Source organism: Nipponia nippon, unplaced genomic scaffold (genome assembly GCF_047370975.1).
Source record: "Nipponia nippon isolate SJK-2023a ecotype South Korea unplaced genomic scaffold, ASM4737097v1 scaffold_1, whole genome shotgun sequence".
Lineage (NCBI taxonomy): Eukaryota > Metazoa > Chordata > Aves > Pelecaniformes > Threskiornithidae > Nipponia > Nipponia nippon.
In genome coordinates, this window is record NW_028262290.1 from 158,741,655 (window position 1) to 158,769,425 (window position 27,771).

Genomic DNA, 27,771 nt, shown 5'->3' on the forward strand with positions numbered 1-27,771 from the left:
TTTATAACACCTGGCAATGGTCAAAATTAGTAACCTGCCATCCATCACACCTCACTGCTTTCATTTCACTGCATCTGATCTAAGACGTACGCTCCTTTTTGGCATGGGAAATATTATGGGTCATAATTTGAACCCAGGGTCTTTGGAGGTTTTTTTTAGAGTTTCCACCATACACACAAACTGGGATTTTTGGGAGCCATTGCTCAACTCTGAGTATGTGGATTTTCCACATATAGGTAAGATATCTGCTTACAGCCAGAGGAGATGTTTTTGAGGTTGTTTCAGGTGCATCTACAGAGACAGGCAGAAAATGCTTATACTTTAGCTGTTTGCCATTAGGCTTTTTTGTCTCTCTGTCCTGTTTGGCATATAGATATGTGGGGAATGATTACACAAGTGGTATATATAATGCACCAGCTGCAGATATAAACTGCTCCAAGTTTCTGCCTTTTTTACTCCAGGTGAAATCGCTTTTTCCTTTTCTCATAAAGCTGTTTTTTTCCAACACTATCAAATGATATGGCTTTTTCAAATAATCTTGAACGACTTCTATGGGCAGTTGCTGGCGAGTCATCTTCACTCACTGCAGTTCAGTATTGTATACTGAAAGGTGGCCACAGCTATAGCCAGCAAGCACATATACTATCCCACTTCAAACCCATCTCAAATAATACACCAGTCCAGTCAGGGCAAATGCCCCGAACGATGGGGGCACCACACCGTGTCATTTCCCAGAGTGTTTTTTCCTCTACAAAGAAAATTTTAAAAGGAAAAGATCCCCAACCCTATCGTTTTGCCTTTCTTCAGCTGCATTCTCATCAAATCCTGTCTCTGTAATAACCTCCTTATGTAGCACATCCTAAGAGAGTGCTTTGCAAACTGTGTGAGTTTATTGAGAGCCAAACTCATTTTTCCTCCTGCCGGTCTAGCCAAGATGACTGTATCATTTCACAGCAATAGTAGTGAAAAAGAAAAAGAAAAATAAGAGAGAGGAAAAGTGCTACTTACTGTAATCATCTATCTTGATTTCCATGTATTCTACCTTAGGCATTTGCCTGTCATTTACAGTCAGCTGCACATTTTCATTTACCTCTAGCTCAAAAATTTCTGAAAGAAGAAGGACAAGATCACAAAAACTTTTGGCATTGTTTGTGAAAAAGCATTTTAACATTTTATGTCCACCTTAGTATTTGTAACACAAGTTTCCTTATGAAAGAATTTCCTTTCAGTCCTCACAGACATCTAATTCAGTTAAGTCTTTGAAACCTCTTCCAGGTCCTTTGTTGGCAAAAAGCTATATTCCTGAAATCAGTGACATTCAGCTGATTTACAGCAAATGGGAATGTGACCTTCTGTGTTGAGGCAGTACTATGGGTCCCAGTCAGACATCTACCTACCATGCAAAGCTAGATATCAAATGAAGAACGTCTGTGTTCAGGTTACACATAATAAATAGGGAAAGGAAGGAGACTTTGGAGGGAAGGTTGTGCTGCTATACAAGAGAAAACCCATGGGAAGGAAAGCTATGGGCAGAGTAGAGTAGACAAAGGTCATACAACCCTGCAACATCAGGTTTTGGAGCAGTCCTGGCTTTCAGAGTGTTTCAAGAATTGTTTCTTTTGCTTGTGGGTCTTATCCAAGGACTCTCTGGGACTGAAATAGAGGATTCCTTCCTCCTTCCCAGGATTTAACCTTTATACTCCACACCCTGGCCATGTGCTCTAACCGCTGAGCCTCTTCTAGAAAAAGTGGCCACCTTCAACATCAGAAAGAGCAAGTCCTTCCCAGCTGGTATGGAAAGGGCCCACCTTTAGGAGACGTTTCAGGTTATATGTCCTAGGTGCTGGGAAATGTCTCCTGGTGATGGTGAGACTCCTGAGCCCCATGGGGGAGGGATTCAAGGGCTGGGGGGATCTCACTGTGGTGGCAGTGAATCCTGGCCTGGGGAGCCCATTGCAGTGCTCATCTCCATGGCATCAAGCTGGGTTTGAACCAGGAGGATCCAGGGCATCATCTCTGCCATGTGAACCCAAGGAGGGTTTGAGGGTTTCACACCAAATTATGTGTTTCATTGACTGTAACTTCCCTTTGAGACACATTGGTAAATAGATGTGTAACCCCAGCTCCTCAAATAATACTTACGGTACCTGATTATCATGCTCTCATTGCCCATCTCTGCCGAATAGACTGGCACAGCACAAAAACATGCCCTTCCCAGTTAATACATTTCACAGATCTTTCAGCAATAGTATATTAGTTCAATGACTATTCAGCCTGCTTCTGAAAAGCCTGGCTCATCTCCGTTGAAACCACAACCCCCACAAAAGTGCTAAAGCAACAGCCTATTACATTTAGTTAAATATTAAGATTCTCATTTAATTATGACACACACAAGTAGCTTTATCAGCAGAAAGGAGCTTGCCACGTAGGGGAATTTAGTCAAGCCATTTTATTTGTTCATATAATTGCATTCACAGAAAGCCAGGAAGACTGTGGAGGAAATAAAAAAGATTGGCATATCTCCTAAAGGACTTTCTTTTCTGCTTTAGGACCACAGGGAGCCAAGTCTGTGGAGTACAAATGGTCATTGCTTAATTAAATGTAAGCATGCTATAATATTCAGTGCAACTCACTATTATCAGATTATTGCAGAATACAGAGGCAAACTCCCTTTATAGAGTAATGGGCTCATATTAAATAAGTAAATTCAGTAACGTGCAACTGTCAGTTGCCTTTTATTCAAAAGCAAAAGAATGAGGGGAAAAAAAAAGGAACCAGGGGAAATGATAATCATATGCAGAAAATCATGAATTTCAGTAGGGGATGTGTTCTGTGCATGACTAGATCGAGTTCTCTACGTAATAAATGCTACACATATATATCTGTCAAAATAACACTAGTCTTGGTGTGTTTTATGTTACTTTTTCAAGCCCTTCATTTTCTGTTTCTGTTTTATAGTATCTCTCATTTTATTCAGCTAAAAGTATTTTATAAAACTATACAGGCGGCTATAACACAGTTCATGAGAGCACTATCCTGTACATGCTGTTATAGCCAGTCAGCCATCTCCATGTCTATGGTAAAATTAAGGTATTGTGTTTAAGGAGGAATAAAAGAAAGCCACTTTGGAGCTGTAGGTCAGAGCTAAGAAACTCTCCTGGCCCTGTGGCAACATCCTCAGGGGTTTGAGGAGCCCTGCGGGCATCACCAGGGCTGCTCTGGAGTAATGCTCAGCAAGGGCACTGCCAAGCCCAGGCTTCTGCTGGGAAGAAGAAGAGCTGATACACCTTTGTGCAGAGACTGAGACATGAATGGTCACTGCTGCAGAAAGACTGGAAAACCAGGAGCTTGCAATTTGCTTTCAGTATTACTTGAAAAAGCAATTCTTGTATTTTTTGTAGCCTGGAATAACTACAAATGCCAACTTTTGCTTAGTTATAGCAGAAGTATTTTCAGAAGGGACCAGGCTGGCACATGGAGCTATACCCCTACCCCACTACTGCCAGCAGCAATAACATGAACATAAACAAAAAGCGAGAGCCCTCCTCTGGACAGCAATATCAGTCAGCTCTCATGGCACTTCTACCCAGAAATTGTAGACCAGTGGGGAAACTGATGCACAAGGAAATGAAATATTTATCTCTCAGTCATGCCATAAGCAAGATAATCGCAGACGGTCTAAGCCATGGTCCAGGGTACGTTGTGCTGCTTTTCCTTGGCAGCAAAGACCTTTCTTGCTCCTCTTACAGGAGAGTCACACAACAGTACATTGCTTTAACCTAGCTTGTTCCAGGATGCTGCTAAATTTTATGCATGTCTTTCTCTGCAAAGGAACTTTTTAATTGGAACAAATCAATTGAAAAGGATGGGAAGACAAATTAGAGTTAAATGTACAATGCATCTCCTTAATGGTATTCGACACTGCTGAGTATTTTTTATTTTAATGGTAAAGGATACAATATGCCATAAATCTGATGTTAAATTTGATTTTAAAATTTCAGTCAGAATTTAGGATTGCACTCTACACATCCTGTTTACAAGCAAAACTTTTCTAGGTGGGGTAAGGGCTTGAAATGCATGTTGCCAACAGAAACTGAGAGAACAGGGAACAAAAAGTCACACACAGAGACTGTATAAAGCAAGATGGATCCTGTGGTTTTTTTCTTACATGTCCTGGTGCCACAGGAGTTTTTCCTTTGACAATTACCCCCTTCAGAGGGAAGTTAAGCAGCTCAGCAGCTCAGTATTTCACAGAAAACCTTTAGTTTGGGAGCCAAGTTCCCTGGTTTGCTCTGTTCCTTTGCAGGTACAACAGCAATGAGTTGCTGTAAATCCAGCTAAGCTAAACTGATACCTGATAAACTGGCCACCTACACAGCGGTTAGAATAAAGGTGTTGCTTGTTATTTGGATCACAGCAATGCCTGAAATTCCTAACTGCAGGATAAGACTGGGCTAAACTCTACATTAAAATGAAAGAGAAGGGTCTCCCATCAAAATGACGGGAGCAGATAAATCTTGGTTTCACGTGAGACTCATTCCCACACCCTGCTATTAAGTCTCCTGAGACTCATGAAAGAGAGAAAGGGGCACCTTGGTTTAAGACCCCTGTAGAGAAGGGACAGAGAAAGGCTGACTATCTGAGGCTCCCTGCCACACTGACTTGGGGCAAAAAATTGATCTTTCTGGATAATTTGTATTGCTACAGGTGTAAAGGAGGAACCCCAGAAACTTCATGGCTCTCTGGGCTCTACAGGGAGTCCTAACCAGTCTGGCAATGGCTACAGCCAGTATCAAAGATTTTGAGGGAAGAAACTTGTATTTGGAATAATTCCAGCTTCACACTGGTATAGATGTGAATCACTAACACTAGAAAAGCCGTACTGAACAGTAAGTGCTGCAATCCCCATGAACAGATCAGGAAAACAGGCAGAGTACAACTTGTGCGACTCATTCCTCTATATTATCTCTTTCAACGTGGTAATCTATATCACAGTGGATTATTTTTTAAAATTGTAGATTAAATCAAATATTTATTATTTTTGAGTAGGATGTAAATCAATATTTGTGAAAGACTAACAAAAAGAGAGAAAGAGATCTGGACTGTGCATTTTTTGGAGTAAGTTGATAACAAATATCATGCCCAAACCACTGTCTTCGTACCCCAAGACTTGCATCTAGGCAAGAGTCTGGTATCCCTGCTAGTGTAAGAAGTTTACTAAAAAGCAGTTAAATCTCAGCATCCTGCCTCGCTACTTTGCTCTGAAGAATTGCAAGGCTCAAGCCCATTCTTACTTTGTGCATCGGTTGTGTTGTGAACAGTCACCATCGGGACTCGGGGACCTTGAAAAGAAGAAGAAAAGAACTCGGTTAAATATCTAGCGAAGCACACACAGACACAGGTGAACCTGGTTTTGAATTCCACGGAGTTGAAGACTCCTGAGACTCGCTTTCCATGCAAGAGTAATCTAAAAAGCAAATCACCCTGGTATTAGAAAGAGTCTATGAATAAATGACAGTACTGTAGACTCGAAGACATGTGAGGTTTCAAAGCCCTTTCCCAACAGACCACTAAATGCATCTTTCCCTAATTTGTAAACATTATAATTAGCACAAACACAATTAAATCACTTGTTTTTAAAATTATTCTAATGACACCCAAACATCACAGCACAAAGCATTTACATTTTATATGCTATGGATAACTGTTGCTGTTTTGCAAATGTTTTGTTTCTGTTTTTTTTGTTTTTTTGGTTTTTTTTTTTCCAAATGAATTAAACACCAGTTTGGCTTTTACACTAAAAACCACCACACATGCCATCTTAGATTGCAGCATTTGGGTATTGAAATCAGTCAGTAGTATACAAAGAGGATTATCATTACTATGCGATGCACATGAGTGAACCACAGAATTCATTGCCATAGGATGCTACGGTCTTTAGGATGCTGTAGTCTTTACCATGGGATGCTCTAGTCTTCAGCACAGGGTGCTGTAGGGTGTTATAGTCTTTAGCACAGTGGTCTGGGTTCAACTTCTTGTGCAGAAAGTCATCAAGTGGCTGATTGATAGAAAAACAGGATGGTACTTGAGATTAGGTTCATTTTATAGTTGTCAGCTTCTTTCTCTCTGTTTTTCAATTATCAACTGCTGACTGCTCTTGGAGACAGGACGCTGGGCCAAAGGGAGCCTCAGTCTGACCCAGCACAGCCACTCATAGGTTACTACGATACCTGTTCGTAGCTTTTCCAATGAGTTTGACAATACTGCTCAGGAAGATGGAAGAAGCACTGCAATGATGACATGGTTAATCCTTAACCTCAGAGATAGTGGTTATCTTACTTTCCTGCCGTTTCCCCATAATGTAATATGATGCAGCAGCAGCAAGTGTGAGCAGCTGAGGAAAGACTATCCATACGCCTGGCAAAGATCCAAAAGAGCAGGGCCAGAGGGCTCCCACACCGTGTGTGGGTGAAGATCATAGAATCATAGACTCATAGAATCATTTAGGTTGGAAAAGACCTTTAAGATCATCGAGTCCAGCCGTTAACCTACCACTGCCAAGTCCACCACTAAACCATGTCCCTAAGCACCACCTCTGCACATCTGTTAAATACCTCCAGGGATGTGGACTCAAGCACTTCCCTGGGCAGCCTCTTCCAATGCTTGACAACCCTTTTGATGAAGAAATTTTTCCCAATGTCTAATATAAACCTCCCCTGGTGCAACTTCAGGCGATTTCTTCTTGTCCTATCGCTTGTTACTTGGAAGAAGAGACCGATCCCCACCTCGATACAACCTCCTTTCAGGTAGGTGTAGACAGCAATAAGGTCTCCCCTCAGCCTCCTCTTCTCCAGACTAAACAACCCCAGCTCCCTCAGCCGCTCCTCATAAGACTTGTGCTCTAGACCCTTCTCCTGCTTTGTTGCCCTTCTCTGGACACACTCCAGCATCTCAATGTACTTCTTGTAGTGAGGGGCCCAAAATGAACGCAGTGTTCGAGGTGCGGTCTCACCAGTCTTCATGGCAGGACTTCTTTTTTGTATATATTGTATTTCCAGTTCAAACTTACTATTTGATGAGGGTGTGTAGCCAGTGGGAATGGCAAAATTTGGAACTGTCTGTACAAGTGACCCGTGGAGGAAAGGTTGTTAGAAACCACGTTTCTTACTTTCTTGGGCTCCAACAGTCTGGTGGCACACTGCTGGCATGCAGGGGAAACCTACCGTTGAACTACATTGCATATCAAAAAACCCAATGTTTTTTAAGCTTCAAAATTAAGACAGCTTAAAGAGGCTTGATATTCAATGAGATTCAAGCCCCTTTAAGATGTTTTGAGTCCTTCAACCTACAAGCAAATCCTGCGTGATCACCAGTCATGTGCACCAGCAATTTGTGTAGAGGTGGCTGAGAAAAAGCCCCTGAAATGCTGTAACTGACAGTATGCACACAAATGGCAACAAAGATGGGCTATCATGAGCCATCCATACTGGTTTGGTAAGTGAAATAAGTTCTTGAGAGCAAGAAAGACTTTAGGGCAGTATAATTGTGTCAATGGTTTTCCCTGTGCTGCCAACAAACCAGATCCCATTGCATAAAATTCGGAGTGTTACATGGAGACCTTACCTATACAGAGAAGAGGCAAAAAAAGGTTTTATTTATAATTAAGCTGACTGATATGGCAGCCTGACTTTTGTTTCCTACTGATTGAGAATTTTCTTCACTAACAATCCGATTCCTGTGTTTGTACCATTTTCTTTGAATGCAGCAGAAAGTAAGTAAGTAAAATGCACAGATGAAAACCACGTTTTACTCACGAGGATTTAGCTGAATTTACCTTTCTACTACCAATATACATTGATATGCTGACCATATTTATTTATAAATCTGCCCTGCTTTTTCCCTGCAGTCCCAGAAGCCAGTCTGCTGGAAAAGCAACAAACCTAATAAACAATTCATCATGGGCATGATAAAATCATCACTGAAAATAAAAGGAATCTTCCCAAATGACTTCAATCAGAGCTAGAGCAGTCCTTTAATTAACACAAAAATGCCTAACAAAAAGAAAGGGATAAAGAGAGAAATACAATGCATATAATCCTTTTATTTTCTAATATATTTTTCCTTTCTGTGTTGGCACTGGAAAAACTGTGAGAAACTAATAAATAAAGAAAAAAACCAATATGTAGTTTAGAAAATTCCATGTATTATATATTATGTTTCCTTCGTCTCTCACTACCTTACTGTCGTCTCCCCAAATCAATATTTTAAATTGAGGTTCCATACAAAGATATTCAGTTTGAGGTAATATTAAATAAAAATATTTTAAAATATGCATCAGTATCCTTGAAAAAGTAGACTTTTGAGTTTCTCAATTTTTCTTTTTCAACAAATGAGGAAAAATGCTAAAGACAGAAATCTACAGAGAAGAATCATCAGGTTTGTGTGAAAGATTACTCTCAATATTAAATATTCCCAATGACGACATTCCAGTTAAACAATGCATTTCACTTGTGAATGGGCTGAAAGTCATTAAGAAGAAAAATCACTTTTTTGGGGAATGATGTAAATTACTTATTTTAATGCCAATTTTAAAAGTAAAAGAGCCTAGTTACATGCTGGACTATGTCTCTTAGTACACACACATCAAAAGTCTTTCAGTACTCACAAGTCGAGTGCCTAATGCCTGACAGGGATAGAAGGAAATCCTTGAAATTAGGAAGTGTATATTCATTAGCTGCCTCCCATACTTTATTTTTAAACCTATAACGGTGTGACAGTCCCATTACACATGCCATCTGGTAAATGCCATCCACTGTCATTTGTGGATCTGAGAGTGAAACCTAATTTGTTCAAGGAACTGCTGGGAGCTGACAGAAGCAGAGTGAGGACATCCTCTGCTCCATGGCTCCTCTCTCCAGAGCCCTTCCAAACGGGCTTTGATTGGGACTCCTGAGCCCTGGCACATTCTGCTGCTTCTCCTCTTTAATCAGTGCTGAGGAGTGCCTGTGTCTACCCATCCCCCTTGGAAACTTTGCAAACGCTCTGCCTCTTGCTTAGAGAGGTCCTGAGCACATGTGAGCATCAGATGCAGACTGGATCCAGCATTTGCTTGTGCTCCTTGCAGAATAAAACACAAAGTGCTCCACTTCAAGAAAGTAATGCAGATACTGAGCTGTTTTGCTCCTCATGTGAAAAGGTAAGAGAAGCCCAGCACGTATGCCATAATCTGTGTGACTGTTCCCAAATTCACGGGCAGGCCACTTTCCTGCATGACAAGGGGGTAATGATGCTGTCAGATTTCTTCCCCCGGCCCTGGCTGCAGACGGGTAGTTACAAGCAGGGCTGTGATACGCTCGGAGGTGTGGGCATATTTAGGATGCTGGCTGGCACCGTATGAGCTCTGTAACCCCGTCATCCCTCTCTGCATCTCTCTGGCAGGAGCGGGATGGGGTGCACTGGAGCACTATCAGCTGGAACCGCTTCATCTGGCTTGCTCCGCTCCAGCATTGCACCAGCTAACTCCAGTAACTTGACAGCAGTTTTAATGCTGCTGTTTTATTTATAGCTTAAGAGAAAGGACCAAAACTATTGACAGGAGAACTTCTGTGTGTATAGACATACTCTATACCTTCCCGGATAGACGCATAGTTAATAATGCTGCATAAATCTTTAGTTACAGGAATAAGATTTTCAATTAATACAGCTAAAAGTCTGGCTTTATCATAAGACCTTTGACTTTAAAAACATTACTGTCATTATCCATGCTAGAAGTAAATTAAGCCATATCACTATAATGACACCAGCAAATTTATTATCAAGGAAGTACTACCCGCCGTGATCTGAAAGTGCACAGAAACTCAGTGCCTCAGTAATTTGACAAGAAAAAAAAGCCTTAGCCGTAACTTGTAATTAATTTTTTAAGCAGCTTTCGTTATTATTTCCAAGAGGGTTCTCCTTAAACACTATCAGAAAGGAGCAACTCTAGATATTTAGTGGTAAGGTATAGATTTTCAGAATAAAAATGGAAAATCATACAACTTTGAACAAAATATTTACCAGACATTTTATTTTTAATACTTTTAAAAGTGTATTCCAAAGTATTCCTGATGTTTTCATGATCTAAACAGCACAGGGAATTATATCAGCTACAACTTTAACATGAAAGTAGTGATTATAAAAAGAATATGAAGTAAAATTGCAAAAAAGGTAATCAAAGTTATAGAAGTGTTAAAAAAGGAAAAAAAGAGGAATTGTCTTATTCTTCTCATCCGTATTCTCTAAGGCTTCAATGTGGCAGATAATTTCAGACCAGAAGCTAAATTCACAGTGTGTAAACAATGAAAATTCAAATACTCTCTGCCAGCACCACCAGCATATCTCTTAAGCGCTGATGAATGATTTAAAAGAGCAGCTGCAAGCAATGGGAGCTGAGAGGGTCTGGCTCTGCACAAGTGAGATAATTGGCAACAGCCATCTCTGTGTACAGATTCCAGATCTCTTTATTTGCTAATCCATGAATTATTTATATGTGCTGCATAAAGTTCATATGTTGGGGTGATATTATCATCCTAATAAATAAAGACATGGGGAGTTCTGTGAACCACTGGTCACAATTAAAATATTTTCCCATTTGCAGTATTTTCCAGTCTATGCTACAGACAGATGTTCGTGCTGTTTGCTTTGGCAACCTTGTTGACACAAACATCAAACACATTTGTGCTGCTATTCACCCTCCCCAAGGCATATAATTTTTTAATCTAATCTTTACTTCCTCAAATGTAACTTGTCTTGTAAAATAATCGATATTGTCCTGTTCTCAGGCAACACGCAGGACTGCACAAACCACACCGATGGTACTGCTTGTTTCTGCCCCATCTGATACTAGTAATAAATTTAATGCTTACTTTATATAGAGCAGAAATAAATCTGGTTGTTCTGTGGTGGCTTCAGTTGGCAGTGTCTAGAGGGCAAATGAGCAAGAGATCTGTCCTTAATTATACTACACAAAATAGATCTGATGAGTTCTTCAAAAGGTTGCTTGAGTGAATAAGGATGGTCAGGTCCTCAGTCCATTCCACGGGATTTTGAGAGGTGCCTACGAACAGCGATGTGGGAAGCTGGGCTGACACTAACTGGCTCCACCCACTGTCTGTCCTATGGTCACTGAAACACAGAAGGGTATGGGACCTCTGTGTTTCTTCAGGTAATTGTGTATTGTAACAGTATTGACAAATGCCCTCTAAATATAATTCTGGTTTTGCTGATGTAATTCCTACAGGTGTCTTGCTCTTCTGGTAGGAGCTGCCTTCTAACTTGAAGCTACACTGGCTGTCACTCCAATTTACACCTTTTTGGGTTTGTTCCAACAAGCTGTTTTTTACTAATCATGAGTATTCCCATTACAGTTAGAGCAGTCATGTGTCCCCAAAGCTCTCATCCAGTAGGATAAACTAGATTATTTTAGCTCCCTTTTGTACGACAAAGCTTCTTTTCCTCTTACTCTTTAATGCAAGAGCGTTTCACATTCAGTTCCTTCTTCCTGAACAGAAAAGACCAGGACTCTATCCCTGTCTTAACTGGTCCTTATACAGTGAAACTGCTACTTGCCCAGTTATACAGAAAATTGTTTGCCTGATCCACCCTAAAAGAGCATTTGCCTTTTCCATGAGCACAGCCCGTAGGTGGTTTGCAGACATCCAGTGATCAGCATTGCATGCCCAGGCATCCATCTGCTCTTCTGAGTCATTTGTAACTCTTGAGCTTCAAGCATACAAGACAAATTCTTGCCCTGAGTTACCATGTGCTTAATTTTGCTCTTTGTACTATTAATTTCTCCCACTCCAGGCCTGCAAGACAGCCAGATTCTCCAGTATTTCTCTTTGCCTTCTGATGATGCTTATCAGCTTTGTGGCCGTAACAAGTTCCATTAGCTGCGTCCAGCTTTGGGTTCCCAGGCTGCCAGGGAACAATCTAAGTAAGGTCATTCCCAAGACCAGCTCCTAATAAGCCCTGCTGTTGATCTCCAATTAGCCTCATATTTCTCTTCATCATAATCTACTGCCTTCTTTCATTTAGCTGGTACTTAAGCTTCCCTTACAATTCTTTCACTAATCCCCATCCTCTTCTTCTTAATTAATATCATCCAATGAGGTATCACACTGAGTGGGCTGAGTGAAAGCATTTCCTTCCTTTCATGAGGCTTTGGCTAAGGTTTTCAAAAGCCATAATGCAATAATGCATGTGGAGGGTTCCAAAGAGGAACATGGAAAACCCATGAACTTCAAGAAACATTGCAGGTACATTCCTCATAATGATTAAGATCAGCCATAAAAAGGAGGTAGGGTAGGAGAATTTGCTTGCAGAGTTCCTGAACCTGCCAGTGCCCCATGACTGTGTACCTGGAGACGTAAGTACCAGAACTAGGAGGGAACCACTCCAGCTCATGTGGGTATCACTGACTTCCCAAAAGGCTAAGGTATTTTGTTCTAGTATGCTGGTTCAGATTTATGGTTGGAAGAATGAATCTGAACAGAGAAATCCCCATACCCAACTCCTTCTTTTTCCAATTTCTGTTCTATTTCCTGCTGTTTCTAATTGAGACCCTCATTAACTTAACCTCTTTCAATTCAATTTTAATTCGGGCTTTCTGCAAACTTTGAAAAGAGACGAAAGCAAAAGTTTAACATTTGTCCCTATTTTTAAAATATACTTGTGTCTTATTGGATTCCTAATCCTAAGAGAAATACCATATGTGGAGGAACATGCCTGACATTTTCTGTATTGCCTGCGTACCTTGGAAAGTCTCCGGATAACTCAGGATGCCCAGGGAGGCTGTGCACTCTCCATCCTTGGAGGCTTTTAAGAAGAGACTAGACACAGCCCTGATCAGTCTGGTTTGATCTCTTCTCTGACTCTGCTTGGAGCAGGAGGCTGCACTAGAGACCTCCTAAGGTTCCTTACAACCTGAATTTTCCTATGATCTTGTGATTCCATGATTAAAAAGTATCACAAATGGCAGTGTAGTCATGATGGAAAGACTGTGCAGCCATGTCCTGGTAGAGCTGTGGAAGGGGAGGAAAAGCATTGCAGTCCCTGTTACTCCTCCCAGCTCCTCTAATAAACATACTGCTGATATAGTCAAGGGAAAAGGCTATTTCCTTGTAATCGCAGCATGAAAGAAAATACTCTCTTCTCAGTGCCATTTACAACTCATTAACACTCACAGAATAAAAACCCATTGCATATTTTGTACTTATTCCATTACAAGCCTAGTATAAATTGATTTAGATAATCTTAATTTATTCTTTTCCATAAGTAAAATTCTCTTGCAACAAAATAATGATATCCTAGTAGTTAAATAATAACTGATGCTGGGTATTAACTTCAAAAAAAACCAAAACAAAAACATTGCTTCGCATTGTCTAGTTATTAAGCTGTTTTCCTCTCATGAGTTCTCAGGTTTTAATATATCCTTAATGTACTGACTGCATTAATAAAGAACTAAACAAGTATCATGCAAACAGAAAACAAAAGCCAGCAATAAACCTTACAGCTGGTCCAGCTGGCAAAGAAGGTGAAAGAAGCAGTTTTCCTTAGAGGAAGCTTTAAATCTTGCGGGATGGTAACATCTGTACTATCCACTGCAGAATAATGAGTTCAACCAAGGTCGCTCATATAGCTGGAAATAACGCACATGCACCCTAGTCTCAACATGCAGGAGGCCACTGCCTGATTTGTGAAGCTTCGTTATTTGAAGCAAAGGAGGTAGCCTGTTGTCATGGTCATTTATCTCCTACGAGTGGAGTTCAGATAAAATTTTATATGTATGGAATGACTGAATGACAAGAACCCTGGCTGCAAGCAGATGATAGATCACCTTCCTCTGGGCAATGCCAGACAGCTTATATCTACAAGCCAGAATCAAAATTAAAACAGAATCAAAGCATGCAAAACCAAGGAACACGTAGTGCTTTGCACAATGAGGTAATTTTAAAAGGGATAGGAGTTTCACTTTCATTTCACAATCTTATTTTTTTCCATGCACTGGAAAGTACAGGTGTTTTCTATTCATTTTATTATTAAATATGCATGCATATTTTTTCCACTTGTTCTGTGTCACTGAGTATTTATGGGTACTTTACACTGCATTAAAGATGTATAACAATACAGTGAAATATTTTATAACATAAATGAATCGTCTGCTTAAAGGAAGACGAAATGTGACTGCAACATCCACAAAAGCCACCATTTTAATTAATCTCAGACTACAGTAATAACTATGTTGTTAACAGCCGATAGAAAACAAGTTTTCTTTCAAATTCCAAACCACTAATAGCATACTCTCTTTTCCTGGAGAAAAAGCTCTTTTGGTACCTTCTGTTCATGCAAAAGGGATTTCTCATATCAGTCTGCTATTCTGAAGTCATACAAGCACGTGGGGGAGCAAGAGTGAGCTCTCCCCATCCTGCCGTTACCCACGGGATTTCTGACCGTTGAACTGCACACAAAGGAGCTGAGACGCAAGAGCCAACCTTGGCTGTTAAGTAAGAAAGGGAGTCAAGTGAATGCAAATGCGAATTATATAGTAATTATAATATAAATAGGACCCAGAGATTAAGTCTGTGCATGCTTTCAAACAGCAGAAACTAATTTAAGCTTCATAAGCCTCAGGAAAAGTTCCAAAAAGTCACTGTTTGCCTGGAAGCACTAATTACAGCCTCCCGCTACTGGGTATACAAAACCCCAAGCATTGTCATGACCATCCTTGTATAGGAAACCATTCTGGTCACAACAGATAACAGTCACCCCGTGACCTAATATGTGAGCAGCCACTGGGAATGCCTTCCAGGCACAAGCACGGCTGCTGTGCTCATTTAGCATTCAGCTGGGTGGGAACCTGCATCCACACTGTTGGGTCATGCTTGGTTCCTGCAGGCCGTTATCGCATTGCAGGACATTAAGATGCATTTCAGTGTTACCTCCATGTTTCTTATGCATCTTGGATTTTGTTAGCCAGACATTTTGGCTCGGATGCCTGGCTTGCGCAGTAGCACAAGGATAGCATGCTCTTGGGGACTGCCTGTCCTGTTCTCCCCAGAAAGAAAACACCATGTTCAGACCCCCATAGCACAGAGTGTCAAACACTGGCTTTCTACCCCTCGCTGTGGATCCCACATCCAGGCCAAGGGCAGCTCAGATAGATAGTTCAGAAAATCTGAACACCCATGAGCGTCACATAAGGCAGTAAGTAGCAAACCCTTCTGTTGATGCATATCATAACACTTGATGTGCTGGAAAATAATGTAACTCTGGGCTAGCAGATGAAAACCATGATTTAATTGCGAATAATAGAGAATATAGATACCAGTCTACACTGGGGTGCAGCAGTAACAAGCTGCAGTCATTGGATGGCCCATAAAATACTCCCAAATCCTTGCTCTGTGGTTCCCTAAAAAATTTAAACTAGTGTTGTCCACTTCTACCCCCCCCTCAGCCACTTGGTCCCATCCCAGCATTTCCCACTCCCTTGCACGATCACAAACGTTTGTACAATCATCCAGCAAAACAGCAGAAGAGCTTCTAGAACTGATCCCAGCAGAAAAAAAAAAATAAATTTAATTTTCATTCAGTTCAGTTCCTGAACCCAGCTTAGGGTGAGCCTATTTGTGGCACAAGTAGCAGACTGCTGAAAAAACCCCCAGGGTGGACAGAGGATGGAGTTGCCTCTTTCAGTGGCAGCACCAACTTTGTCTTCCAGTCCTTGTGGACATACAGTGCTGTGGTCCTCCAAGATGTACTGATGAAAAATACTATACAGTGCTTTATAGTGGGTTATTGCATTTCACAGCAAGGTGAGGTGGGGCAGAGAGAGGCATGATCAGTTGGAACAGCTGGTAGAAACCACCTTCCCCTGAACTTCCTCCACCTGGTCACTGCCTGGGAGCTATTGCTTATGGCGCCTGCAGTAAGGAAAGCATCTAAAGCTGGCTCTCAGCCTTGGCTGGGGTCTTCAGAGCTGTTGACGTGGCTATACTGAAGTGTGGTGGTAGCTGATGCATATCCCATTAGTAAAATCTGGGAAGCAACCTTTCACATTTAAACCAGGGCATGCCTATCCATAGGCTCTCAAATTGGTTAATAAAACTCCTTTTCAGCTCTAGTAGTTACTTCAGCATCTAATTAAGTCTTTTTAGAGTACTCAATGACATCTTTATTATGACCCTCGCCAAAGGTCACCTGAATTGCCAAGCTCTGGCCCTCTTAGCAGGACCAGCTGCACTTAGAAAGCATTTACTTGGAGTTCAGTAAGAAGTGCTTCGGAGACTCTCTGAGATGCTTTGCCATTACCATGATGGGTAGTTTTATGATATTATTAGTTGATACTAAACCCACATGCTTCAGAAGCATGGCCAGGTAGCAGGCTTTCTACGTAACTAAGCTTACGTAGGGATTAAATGTAGGTCTTTCTCCTCTGTGCGTTTAATGTTTGTTTCAGGCCCTGACGTGAGATACTTGTACCCATAGCAGCAAGCTTTCCCCAGCCACCTGCCAGAGATGCGCCAAGCCACATGAAGTTGTTACCTGGAGAGGTTAAAAAGGAATTTCATCTTCTTCATCTCGCAAAAGCAAGAAAAAGAATTTCTGCCATTTTAACCTGAGTGTTATCGACAGAAAACACTCCTAATGAAACGCTCTCCCTGTAGCGTTTGACAAGCAAGTGCTTTTTTCCCTGTTCAAATCCTTCTTGGAAGGTCAGTACTTCCATACTCACCCACAAGGAGCAAATTGCACACACATACATAACTAAGGACCCTCCAAGCCAAAAAAGCTGCAGGATGATATTCCCCCTTGCAGCTGCACTGTGTCTCCCAGTTCCTAAAACATTCACAGTGCTATAAAAACATATAATACATAATGACGTGCTTTAAGCCAAAATGGGTTATTGTATTTTTCATAACTGCTTTATTGCTGCTATAACTCAGAATTCAATCCCTCATTCAAGAGATCGTTGCCTATCTCTAAAGGCACTGAGTGATGCTGCGGTGGCACGGGAGGCTGGTCTTGCTGGAGTCCTGTCCCGCCACATGCCGAGGGGCTCCTCTGCTGCATGGAGTATCTCCAGCTCTCACTGCGGCTGGTAGGAGTTAAGAGCATTCAGCACCTGGGAGGACTGGCCCCGCACTTATTAAGGCCTGCGATGTAATTACAGGCTAGTTATCGAATTGCTATTGAGATGAAACATCGTGCAGTGCTGTGAGCTAACAGCAAATGTGTGCAGCCATGCCTTGTTAACTCTTCACTCCTGTATGATTTAATCATTTTACATGCTGGTTTTGTTACGGGAGTGCTCTCCTGCATAATAATAGCTGGGTTTCTGCTAGGAAGATTTCTCTGCAGTGAATAGATTGAAGATTCACTGAATCTTTCAAAACCACTCTGGTAATTTATCCATCTAGGTGCCTCTATGCCCCTTATTGCCAGTGCATGTCCGAGTATTGCAGTTAGTAATGGATTTTATTTTCACAACACCTCTAGGAAGCTGGAATTACAAGACCTGCTTGAGTTCTCTAAAGGAGCTTGTGACAGAGAAAAAAATCAAACCCATGTGTCCTAACTAGCATTTTGCAGCTAGTTAGGACTTTTCAGATCACTATTACCAAACGTGCCTTTGAACTCTCCATGTCTAGATATGGGCCAACAAATTAAAACAACTATTATAAAAACAACCTGTTTGTAAATATATGTATCATAGGTGTCCACATTCAACATAGGACTTAGAGAATCCAACAGTACTCTACAAATAACATGTTTATTTTGTTACAGAACGGGAACAAAGAAAGCAATCCTGCTTTTTTTGCAGATATATATACCTAAATATTAAGTTGGTTTATAGTCCATAAATAGCCAAAGGTATCCAGGGAAGAGCTAAGCTGCGTACTTGCATTATTGCTTGCACTGATGTTTACCTGAGCATAACGACTACTAAGAACAATCTGGTTCCAGGAATGCTGTTGATGAGACTGTGATATGCAAGATTTCTATGTGACATGTAAGGCAATCTGTGAGCAATATAGTTAGGTTTTGTAGACAAAACATTGCTTTATGAACTTGTGCTGTTGAATGGTAGACATCTTACATTGATTTACAGCTCCTGGCATCTGTTTGTCCATAGTTAGTATAAAAAATCCTTGTCTCCACGTTTTCCATTGCTTTCCAGGGATGGTAGGTCTGGCCCAAATGGCACAGGTTAAAAGGTCTGATTAAATGAAGGAACTGAGAAAGATGTAGAAAGAGGTTCATTATTCTTCTGCCTGAAGGCATGAGCCAACCTCTTATTGCAGGAGCTGGGCAGACATGTCCCTGATGGGTACATTATTGCAAAAGCTCCTGAAGAGGGTAATTATGCACCGTCCACTGATGGAGACAGATTAGAGAGCTAGACACATTGATGGTCTGTTCCAGTAGCCAATGGTGCTTTTCCTTGGAGTGCTGTCTTGCAATATGAGGAAGGAAATGGGGGTCACGATACTTGACTCAAGATGTGGCCATAGGCAAACCACTAATTCTCGCTGTACCTTTGCTCCCCACTTGGTAAAAGCCTGAAAGCGATCAGCTGGGAAAGGTTGCAAAGGGCTTTACACATCTGTCAGTAACACAAATTAAACACTTAGTGCAGTATTTATTTTACCAGCAATAAAGCTTCTGTTCTCTCTTCCCTGTATCCTGATAAATCTCAATATAGAATTATCCTGAGATATTAAATAATATTAAGCTCTTCCTGTTCAAAGTGACATAAATGTACAAATTACTGCCAATAATGTCTCTGTGATGATGTCATGGCCCTCTCATATTAATGGAGAAACTGAAGTAGATATGGTTTGATTCACTCATGGTGAAAGACAAATGTCGTGACCTTCTTTACTGAGGCAGAAAGGATTCAGACACTTTCATTCAGAAAGTAAGTCCCTAGCAGTAGAAGCCCCTGGGTTTTTTTTGTCATGAATATTACAGAGAAACATTTCTCATGAGTGATATGCTAAACCTAGTACATTTTTGTGAAGGTGTTTGTTGATTAAAACTCGTATTCTAGGATTTTATGGGATTTTCAGGGAAAAAAGTTCCCTAAACTCAGCATTACAAAAAGTGCAGATGAAACTGACTGAATCCATAAGATGGGCAAAATAAAATGTTACTTTGTTACAGTGAAATTCATCAACAAATCCAAGCACTTTATTGGCTTTAATTTAGCTTTTCTTTGGAACGCATTCATGTCTATCTAAATCAGTTGGTAATCCCATGAGAGAATAAAATACTAGGAGATTTTCCAAAATATATATCTCCTCAAAAAAGACAAAGTCCTTATGCAGTAATGGCATCTAAGCAGAGACACAATACTAGACAAAATGCCCAGAATTTTATGTTTATTCACATTTTAAAAATCATGGTTTTTAAATCCTTGAACTGAACGATGCCAACAGTAATGGTGCTGGATGCTGCCATTTCAAAGGATGCTCCCACCCACACAGCTGTTGGCTGAGCTTATCGCACGCTACACAGCACTGCGCTATGCAGCACAAGAGGCAGCATTAGTGACCCAGTTTTCCCACTTTTCTGACCATGTCCAGCCTCCTTTAAAAGTTCTTTTGCACAGGAGTGGCTAGTGGGTTTTAGTAAAAATCCCTTTCCACATTGTTAAAAGAATGCAGGAGAGGTGCTAGTTAGCAATCACTGACTGGGTTTGGAAAGATTGCACTGATCAAGGACATGAGCCTTGTTTTGAATCCTGGTCCCAACAATAAATGCTGAGCCGCTGCATTCTCCTAAAGCAGCCCTCATTATAAATTAATGATTTCGCTTAATGTCTTTTGTAACTTAGACTCTCCTACACTAAAAATTTCTGTGTATGTGGTACCCTCCAGAAGTGTAACCATACATTTCAGACTTGTATCATCTGTGTGGGCAGGAGCTTGTGCTGTGACCACATCACAAGGCAGAAAAATCTAGATTTGTAAAATTATTCCAAAACGTGGTTTTAGACCTCTCCAAGGCTGAACCTTGCTAAATCATGCTCTGGACTCCGCAGTGTTAAAATGTGATTAAAAGCGAGGTCAGGACAATCTGCTGCAAAGCAGAGCCAGATGATTTGGTAAAACTTGGTAGTGAAAGTCTTTGCTGACTCCAACAAAAATCTGGAAAATAAAAGAAATGTAGAATAATAAAAGGACTTTCTAATGCTCAGAATAAACCTAGGAAGTGGAAGTAGCAAGTAATGCTCCTAAGTGTTCCCAGGCCCAGATGGTGTTTCTGTATTCCACCAAAAGGGAGGAAAGAAGATAATTAAATTCTCAAGAAACAGTTTAAGGAGCTAAGAAGTTTATAGCTACATGCTGCCTCTATAAAGAATAAACTTGCAGCATTTGTCTTTAAAACTCATGAATACACAGACAGAAAGAATTACATGTACAATGGTATGAGGAACTTGACTCAGATTATCAGTAATTTGGTTGCATTGCTTCTTCATTAGTATCAATCTCTCTCAAAGAAAATCCTTAAATTGCAACATTTTCCTACTCTGTGCTTTTGCACCACTTTTTTTCTCTTTATGGGACTGAACCAGGATTTTATCTGGCAGGACCTAAGAGCTATAAATCCTGTTTTTAATGATTTCCCAGGCCTAGAGGCATCCTTCAGCACTATAGGGCCAGGAGTGTAGTTACAGAGCTGTTGTCATCGTGGCTGCTAACTCAGAGGACATACCTGGGGAGAAGCAGATGTATACCCAGATAAATCCCTTTCCTGTTGGTTCTTTTGGTATTTTATCAAGCACAGCTCAGTTGCAACATATCATTTTGCTCTACAGCTACAAAATTGCCTGCTAGGAAAGGCAGAAATGACTTTATTCCTGTTACCTGTGATTACTGATCTACAGCATCTAGGTTACGGTACCGATAACCGCAGTGCTAGAGAGGACATCCAAATCAGGTGATAATACTTTAACATTTTTGTTAGAAGAGTCTATTTTCCTTTCTTCAAAGAGAGAGACAGCTTTAAAGTCATTTGACCTGCAAAATACTGACAGTAAAGACTACCAGTCAGCTACAAACATAGGTTCCAGCAGAGATAATCTTCAAAAAGCTAGCATAGACTATAGTGATTTTATGGTATTTTGAATCAAAACAATCTTACAGTTTTTGTAAAAGAAGGAAGGACTTGAGACCTATAGAAGAAGACAGCGTTCCCTGTTCTAAGTTACACTGTTGTCTCTTTTAAAAGTGAAAGCTGTTTTTTCCCAACTTGGTCAATGAATGAAAGGATAATACACAGTGCAGTGGCAAAGGCACTTCTCTACCACCAGCAACCATGCCGAGCATGAGACAATAGTTTTCTCTTAGCCCTCATTACAGTCCTCTCCTCTCTGTGTAACTACCAATTTTCTTTGTGTCAATGATTAATCCCCTTCTGATAATGCATGATTATGGAGAATTTTAATTAGCATTCCATGAACAACACACCCTCCTATCATTTTCATCATGTATTAAGTGGTATTAATTGCAGTAATGTATGCATGTGCCAGAGGTCTTCCTCAATATTCCTCTTCTCTCAAAGCTAGAAGGCAGTAACCCTTTGTGGGGAGCCTCACACCTCCCCAAGTGCATTGAGCTGCCCAAAATCAGCTTATGGCTGAGGTCAGTTGATGAAGACTGACCAACCAATGTAAAGGATGCTACAATGCCACTGTCTGGAATAGCAGGGACTTGAACTCCAGGATCCAGAATAACCTTTGCCAGTCCTGTGTGTTCAAGCAAAAGTCTCAGTGGCTTCACAGATTTTTTATGAGTGAAGATGGTGTAACCAAACCTGCTACACAGAATGTCAGAGTACAAGTTAGCCTGCAACAGAAACGGTTGCACATCCTTTCTTCCCCCATGAACAAACTCATCAGCACTCAAGTTTTAATAGTGCGGGCAGGTTACACTGGGGAGCAAGGGAAGGAGTCACTGAAGACAAGGTGCACGTATTTAAAATGGAAATACTAAAACACTACACAGCTGACTACAGTGGTAGTCGCTGATAAGGCTTCATCCTTCAGAGGAGAAGGAGCTGTCATCTTAATATGGGCTTTAGTGCTTTACTGGCTCAGTGTCATTCAGCCTTGCACTGTACATGTCTGAGCCCCACCAAAGAAACAGGAATAAACTGCCTTCCACAGCCAAAACTTGTAATTTCTTGCCCTTTTCTCTATGCAATTGAATTTTACATCCCATTCCAGATGAGAAAACCCCATTCTCAATTGAATTTATGTATAAAGTAGCAAAACCCTTCCATCCAGATCTTCTTTCTGTTTATCTTAGAGGGAATCAGTGGCAGTGCTTGTGCTGGTTTATGAGAAGGGTAAGCCCATATTTTATGATGAAAATGACAGTAGGAGTGACCTTGTTTCAGCACATATTGCTTTTTCGACAGTGTCTAGAGGAGATAATCTAACAGCAGTCTGCAAAGCATCATGTTTCCTTAGATCCTGGTACAGTAATTCAATCATGAGCATATAAAATTAGATGAAAAATAAGGTAACTACCCTTCTGGGACTGACTGATTGCAATAAATGTTGCCTCCTGACAGTAAGCATTACATTGTCCTCTTGAAAGAGAGGTTACCTTTTATTATAGCATACTTCTCTCATTTCAGTCTGTGCCAGGTAGCACTGCTGTTAAGCATAGTCAGCAGGACAGCAAAACATCCTTTAAGACAATTATATGCTGCTTCTAAGGTACCAAAGCAGTGAGTAAAAAACTTCCAACTCTTGACCTTTGGGATCAAATGAGCAATGCCAGACCTTAAATGAGCAATGCCAGACCTTTCTTGTTGTTTTGGGTTTTTTTTAAAGATATATGTTTTCCCTTTCAAATGCCTTTCATTTAAATATCACAGAGTACTCTATAAGCATTGGTTGCTTAATCAAATCTTACAAACCTTGCCATCCTTTTTAGAGAGGTTAAGGTGAGCCACAGTCGTGTCTGTGTCTCTAAACTCAGAGAAGTTTGCAACTGAAGATCACGAAGCAAGTTAATAAAAGGGATAGATAAACTGAGGTATGGTGGAATTTAGTCTCTAAGTGTCAGTACAGAAATTGTTTTCAAGCCATAAATATTTGACCATGCATTTGTCCTGTGGACAGCTGAGAAAATACAATTTTTAAAATTATTACAGGCTTGATCAGAGTAAAATCATTTATGTTTAGCTCCTTCGAAGATATGTATGGGTCTGACATAAAGTCATACACCAGTTACTGCTACAAACACACACTTTTGTGTTAATTGTTGATAAGACCCTTTAGGAACCTTAATCTTGTTATTCACAAATGCTTCTAAAACTGTTATCTTGGTGCAAAGGAAAGGGACACTCTCTCTAGTAGCTATCGACGGCTTTTCTTGAAATGAAAACAAGAAGAAAAATATACAGGGCTTTTCTTGTAAAGAGACAAACTTCATAAAGTTAATAACATTTACTACAGAACTGAATGTTTAGTAGGAAATAACACTTCTCTGCATATGTCTGCCGTAATTATACGTTCAGAGATTTACACGTAGTCCATTAACTTAGTCCATTGCACTGTCAATGCTATTTCACTGCACTGTATCGCAAGCTATTTTTTTAGAATACCTATAAATGCCCCCAAAATACAGTCTATATTTCCTCCTTGGGGCAGAACATGTTTTTACAAATGTCCATGTCCAGACATTTTGCTTGGTATCATGTTAACCATCCTACTTCTCCACTTTATCTCGATTATCCTGGTTATTTCCCTTTTGCCATCTCAAATACTTCTTTATCCTTGGTGTTCACCACAGGCAGTTACTGGCACCAATGAATATTTGCCAGTCAGAGAAGGGGCAGTCCATGCATTGCCAAACAGACTACTGACGTTCAGCAGAGAGAGTGCTTAGAGCTGCTCTACAACAGCATCGACAACAGCTACTTTTTTTATGTTACACACCTTTGTTTTCTCCTGAGCTGCTGAAAATGAGGCATTTCTGGTTGGCTTGCTGCTTTGCAATAGTTGCTTGAGAGAGCGTGCAGCCATCTGAGCAACTGCTATCATAGCAGCAGATGACCAGTAAGAATAACGCTTACCATGGCAGGCTGCAATCCACTTCTGCGTGCATGCATTGTATGAGCAATTTAGGATAATTAAGCAGAATTAAATTACATAGGATTAAATGCTATGGAGTTCTGCATTTATTCTTAACAGAGCTGGAGAAAGCTGACTTTTACAGCTCTTCTCCTGAAATGCCCTCTATCCTTAGCCCTTTGGATACTGTAAGGCCTTTTCAACACTAGAAATCTCTGTCAGACCTATAGATTTCTCCAAGCTAAGGGAAATTTATGATGAACAAGTAGTGAAACACTAGATATTCTGTACTCACATTGTCCATTAGGTAGCTTTCTGCAAACTGCCTTTTCTTGGCAAACTGTCTTTTCATGGTAACTTATTTACTTTGAATTCCCTTGCTTACAGTACTGCTATGAGTGGATGCATTTGGCACCAGTCACCCACAGTTAATCCCACATCACTGGTTTATATCTCACAAACTTTCTGATGTTTCATTTCCTCTAGGTTTTGCTGTTACTTTAACTTCAGGATGCTTGGAGTGGCTAAAGGAATGTACCTCTGTCTTCAATAGTCAGATATGCACAGAAAAAGGTCACACACATCTGCTTTCTAGTCAAAAATAAAAATACACAAAAGAAAAAAAATGTTAAGACTAAAGCTTTAAAAGCAAAGTGACCCAGATACTTATGGCCAGTATTTCAAAGCTGCCCACAGGTACACAGGATATCTAAAGATATCAATGCCGGCTCTAAATCCTATCCTTAGGCACAACAACTGCAATAACAAAGCCCAACGTACCTTCACATGTCAGTATGAAGTATTCCAGATTGTGACTGAAGGATGCACTGAAATAAGTACAGTTTTCAATCAGATCACAAGACAGACACCGCCTGTTGAAGTTTCCATTTGTGCTTGCGCTGAAAAAGTTAATATAAGTCCATGAAGGTCACTGAGCAAATGTTATCTGGAAGCAACATTACTCAAACCTTACTGTACTGTAGAATAAGAACATAAATATAATGTGTCCAACATTAGTAAGAGACAACGCATTTCCATTTGGTTGAGTTTAAATAGCAGTAATGGCTTTTTTTTTGCCTGAATGGAGAACACATAAAAGGATGCTGGTGTCTTTTTTTGCAAGGTCAGGTGGCTGTGAAAGAAGGTATAGTTTTTAAAAGAATATGATGGTTGCAATTCCACAAGAGGAAGTCATAATTTGATGAATAAAGACATGAAACAATGGAGCAGTATTTCTACACCTACTTACATTATAACAGACAATAAAGAGCTGGAATATTTTCTTGAAGTTTCTTACTGGTTGCCTCACTGGTCTGATTTGCTAGCAGTTGCCTCAGAGGTCAAAGCCCTTTTTGGGGGTTTAAATAGTTGCTTTTACAAGATCCAAGTAGAAAGGAAAGATTGTGTTTAGGGGTATGTTTTTGAAGAAGGTAACGTGGCCTGTCCATATTCTCAGAAGCATTTTGTAAGAGTCTACTGTAAGTTGAAGAATGAATTACAGATTATTAGCAAATAATAAATAAAATTTTGCATTGCTATAGCATTTTGAAACTTCAAAATGCTTCAAGAATATTAAATAGATATTTCCAGTATTAATGTAAAGCAGATGAGTGTTTTTGCTACTATTTCATAGAAGAGATGAGGCTGAACAATCTGTTTAGAGCCACAAAGACTGAACAGAGTAAGTCTTGAGTTGTTGTTTAGGCTCAGGTCATGTCTCTGGCTTAAATCCTGTTTACAAGTCACTAAATCAGACACAAAAAGGAAAAAAAAAAAAAAAACACCAAACCCCAGATCTTCATCTGATATAAGCTGTCAGAGCTCCAGTGGAGTTCTGTCAATGAACATGTGCCAAGGATGCTGTTGAGCTGACACCCTTGGGCTGGGATGAGAGATGGCCAAACTACCCACTGCAGGAAATCAAATACCTGAAGTGAGGCCAAGATCACTGTGTAATCAAAGTAAGGTCAAGGACATTGAGATTTTGGGCGTCTCTTTCCCTGCTGCCTGTGTGGGGTGGTGAGGTTAATGAGGCACCAGGGTGAGCTGCATGCCAAGATGAGCGAGGAGTGGGAAGCACTTTGACTCATGCCAGCAGCTCTTGAGCAGCTGTGCCTGGACTCAGCTTTTAAAATGAGATTTTCTTCCCATTTCAATAGAAATGAATAGTCAATATAATTTTGATTTTTTTTTCTTCAAGAAAATAAACACTGAGCTGATCTACTGTCAAAAACTGTGGAGTGCAGTGAACAGGCATAGAAGTCTTGAAAGGAAAAAATAATTCAATTACAGGTAATTTAGTTTGCTCTGGTTTCCTTCCCACTGAGGAAAAAAAGGTATGACATCATGTCAGAGAAGGAAAACGTATTGACTGTCCCTTATCAACTGATGCTATCCCAGGTCTGCCTTTCATTGCAGATGCTGAGACGACAGCAGGGTGACTGAGAAAAAAAATAGGACAAATGGAATAATGATTCCAAAATGATTATTTAAAAGTTTGGGTTTCCTCCCCTTTGTAATCTGCTCCCACAATACTTCACAATAGCTACACTACCAATAACTTACTATAAACCAGCATTTTACTCATCATACAGTTACGGATGATACTAAAGTAATCTGGAATTGCAGGGAAATATTTGCAAACATAACATATTTCTTTTTGATTTTGTGAAGAGGTGAGGCGCTATCAAATTTCCATGAAAACTGCTATCTAGAAGTATAAAAACAGTTTATATCATTAGTGTATGTAATTCTGAATTCTTTCAAGTGTTAAACAGTTCTGTTGGAAAGTTTTGTGAGAATTTATCTTGAGACCAATTCAAAGTTTGCAATAAAATGAGAAAATTGCTAAATGTAAAACATTTCCAAATGTCAAGCATTTTGTTCACTATTGTTACGCTGTTCTGTCTTTTCCAGTCACATACTGCAAGATCTTGCAATGCCATTAAAAACAAACACATAAGAAACTGTTTCTATTGCAATTGCTTATGCAATAATTCATGTAAGATTGAAAAAAATGGGAAATTCTGTATGTGAAGTCAGTAAAGCGCATACCTGTATAAATGTCGCCTTCTTGGCAAATCTTCTGTGCTGTGGAAATAACTGGGGGAAAAAAAATCAAAAAACAATTATATCATTAGAAGGGTGTTTACAAGTATCTCATACAAAACCATCTTCATTCACATCACCATTTTCCTGATCTTGTAAAGGCAAGGAAAGTTTAAGCTGAGTTAGAAAAACATACACAAGGACACATCACTGCAGAGGCTCAAGCAAGTACGTTGCAGGCTGCACTGCAGTTAAAAGAAGCATGCAAATGTTTGGGTCCTAGAGTGGTCATGTCAGCAGATCAAAAAAGGATCAAGTGATTAAGTGAAAGACCTTCACATTTTTTTCTCAAGATTTATGGCTCAGAATGTCCTTTAAACACCTTTCTTTTTTCTCTAGAACCAGTTTTTACTTCTTTGCCCACTTTTTATTCTTTGCCCAGACAGATAGCAAACCCGGGTCTGATGCAAAACCCACTGAAACATCCTCTTTGAAAAAGGGAATTGGACTTTCAGGGAAGGCAGAGTATGAAGCTGAAGAATACTTCATTGCCCTTGTTTTCTGCTGAGACTGTGGTGAACCCTCTGGCTAAA

The 27,771-nt window shown here is 40.2% G+C and overlaps 1 protein-coding gene across 4 annotated transcripts in view; it reads right to left on the reverse strand.

Moving 5' to 3' along the window:
• Positions 1-27,771, reverse strand: part of DPP6 (dipeptidyl peptidase like 6) — a 566,701-nt gene that overhangs the window by 12,702 nt on the left and 526,228 nt on the right. For all 4 annotated transcript variants that reach the window (XM_087730211.1, XM_009467586.2, XM_087730220.1 and 1 more), the window contains exons 15-18: positions 27,185-27,232; positions 24,911-25,029; positions 5,295-5,342; positions 1,009-1,107 (exon numbers count right to left, since the gene is read on the reverse strand). In XM_087730211.1, the coding sequence (XP_087586337.1) occupies positions 1,009-1,107; positions 5,295-5,342; positions 24,911-25,029; positions 27,185-27,232 (314 nt within the window). The remainder of the gene's footprint in view (positions 1-1,008; positions 1,108-5,294; positions 5,343-24,910; positions 25,030-27,184; positions 27,233-27,771) is intronic.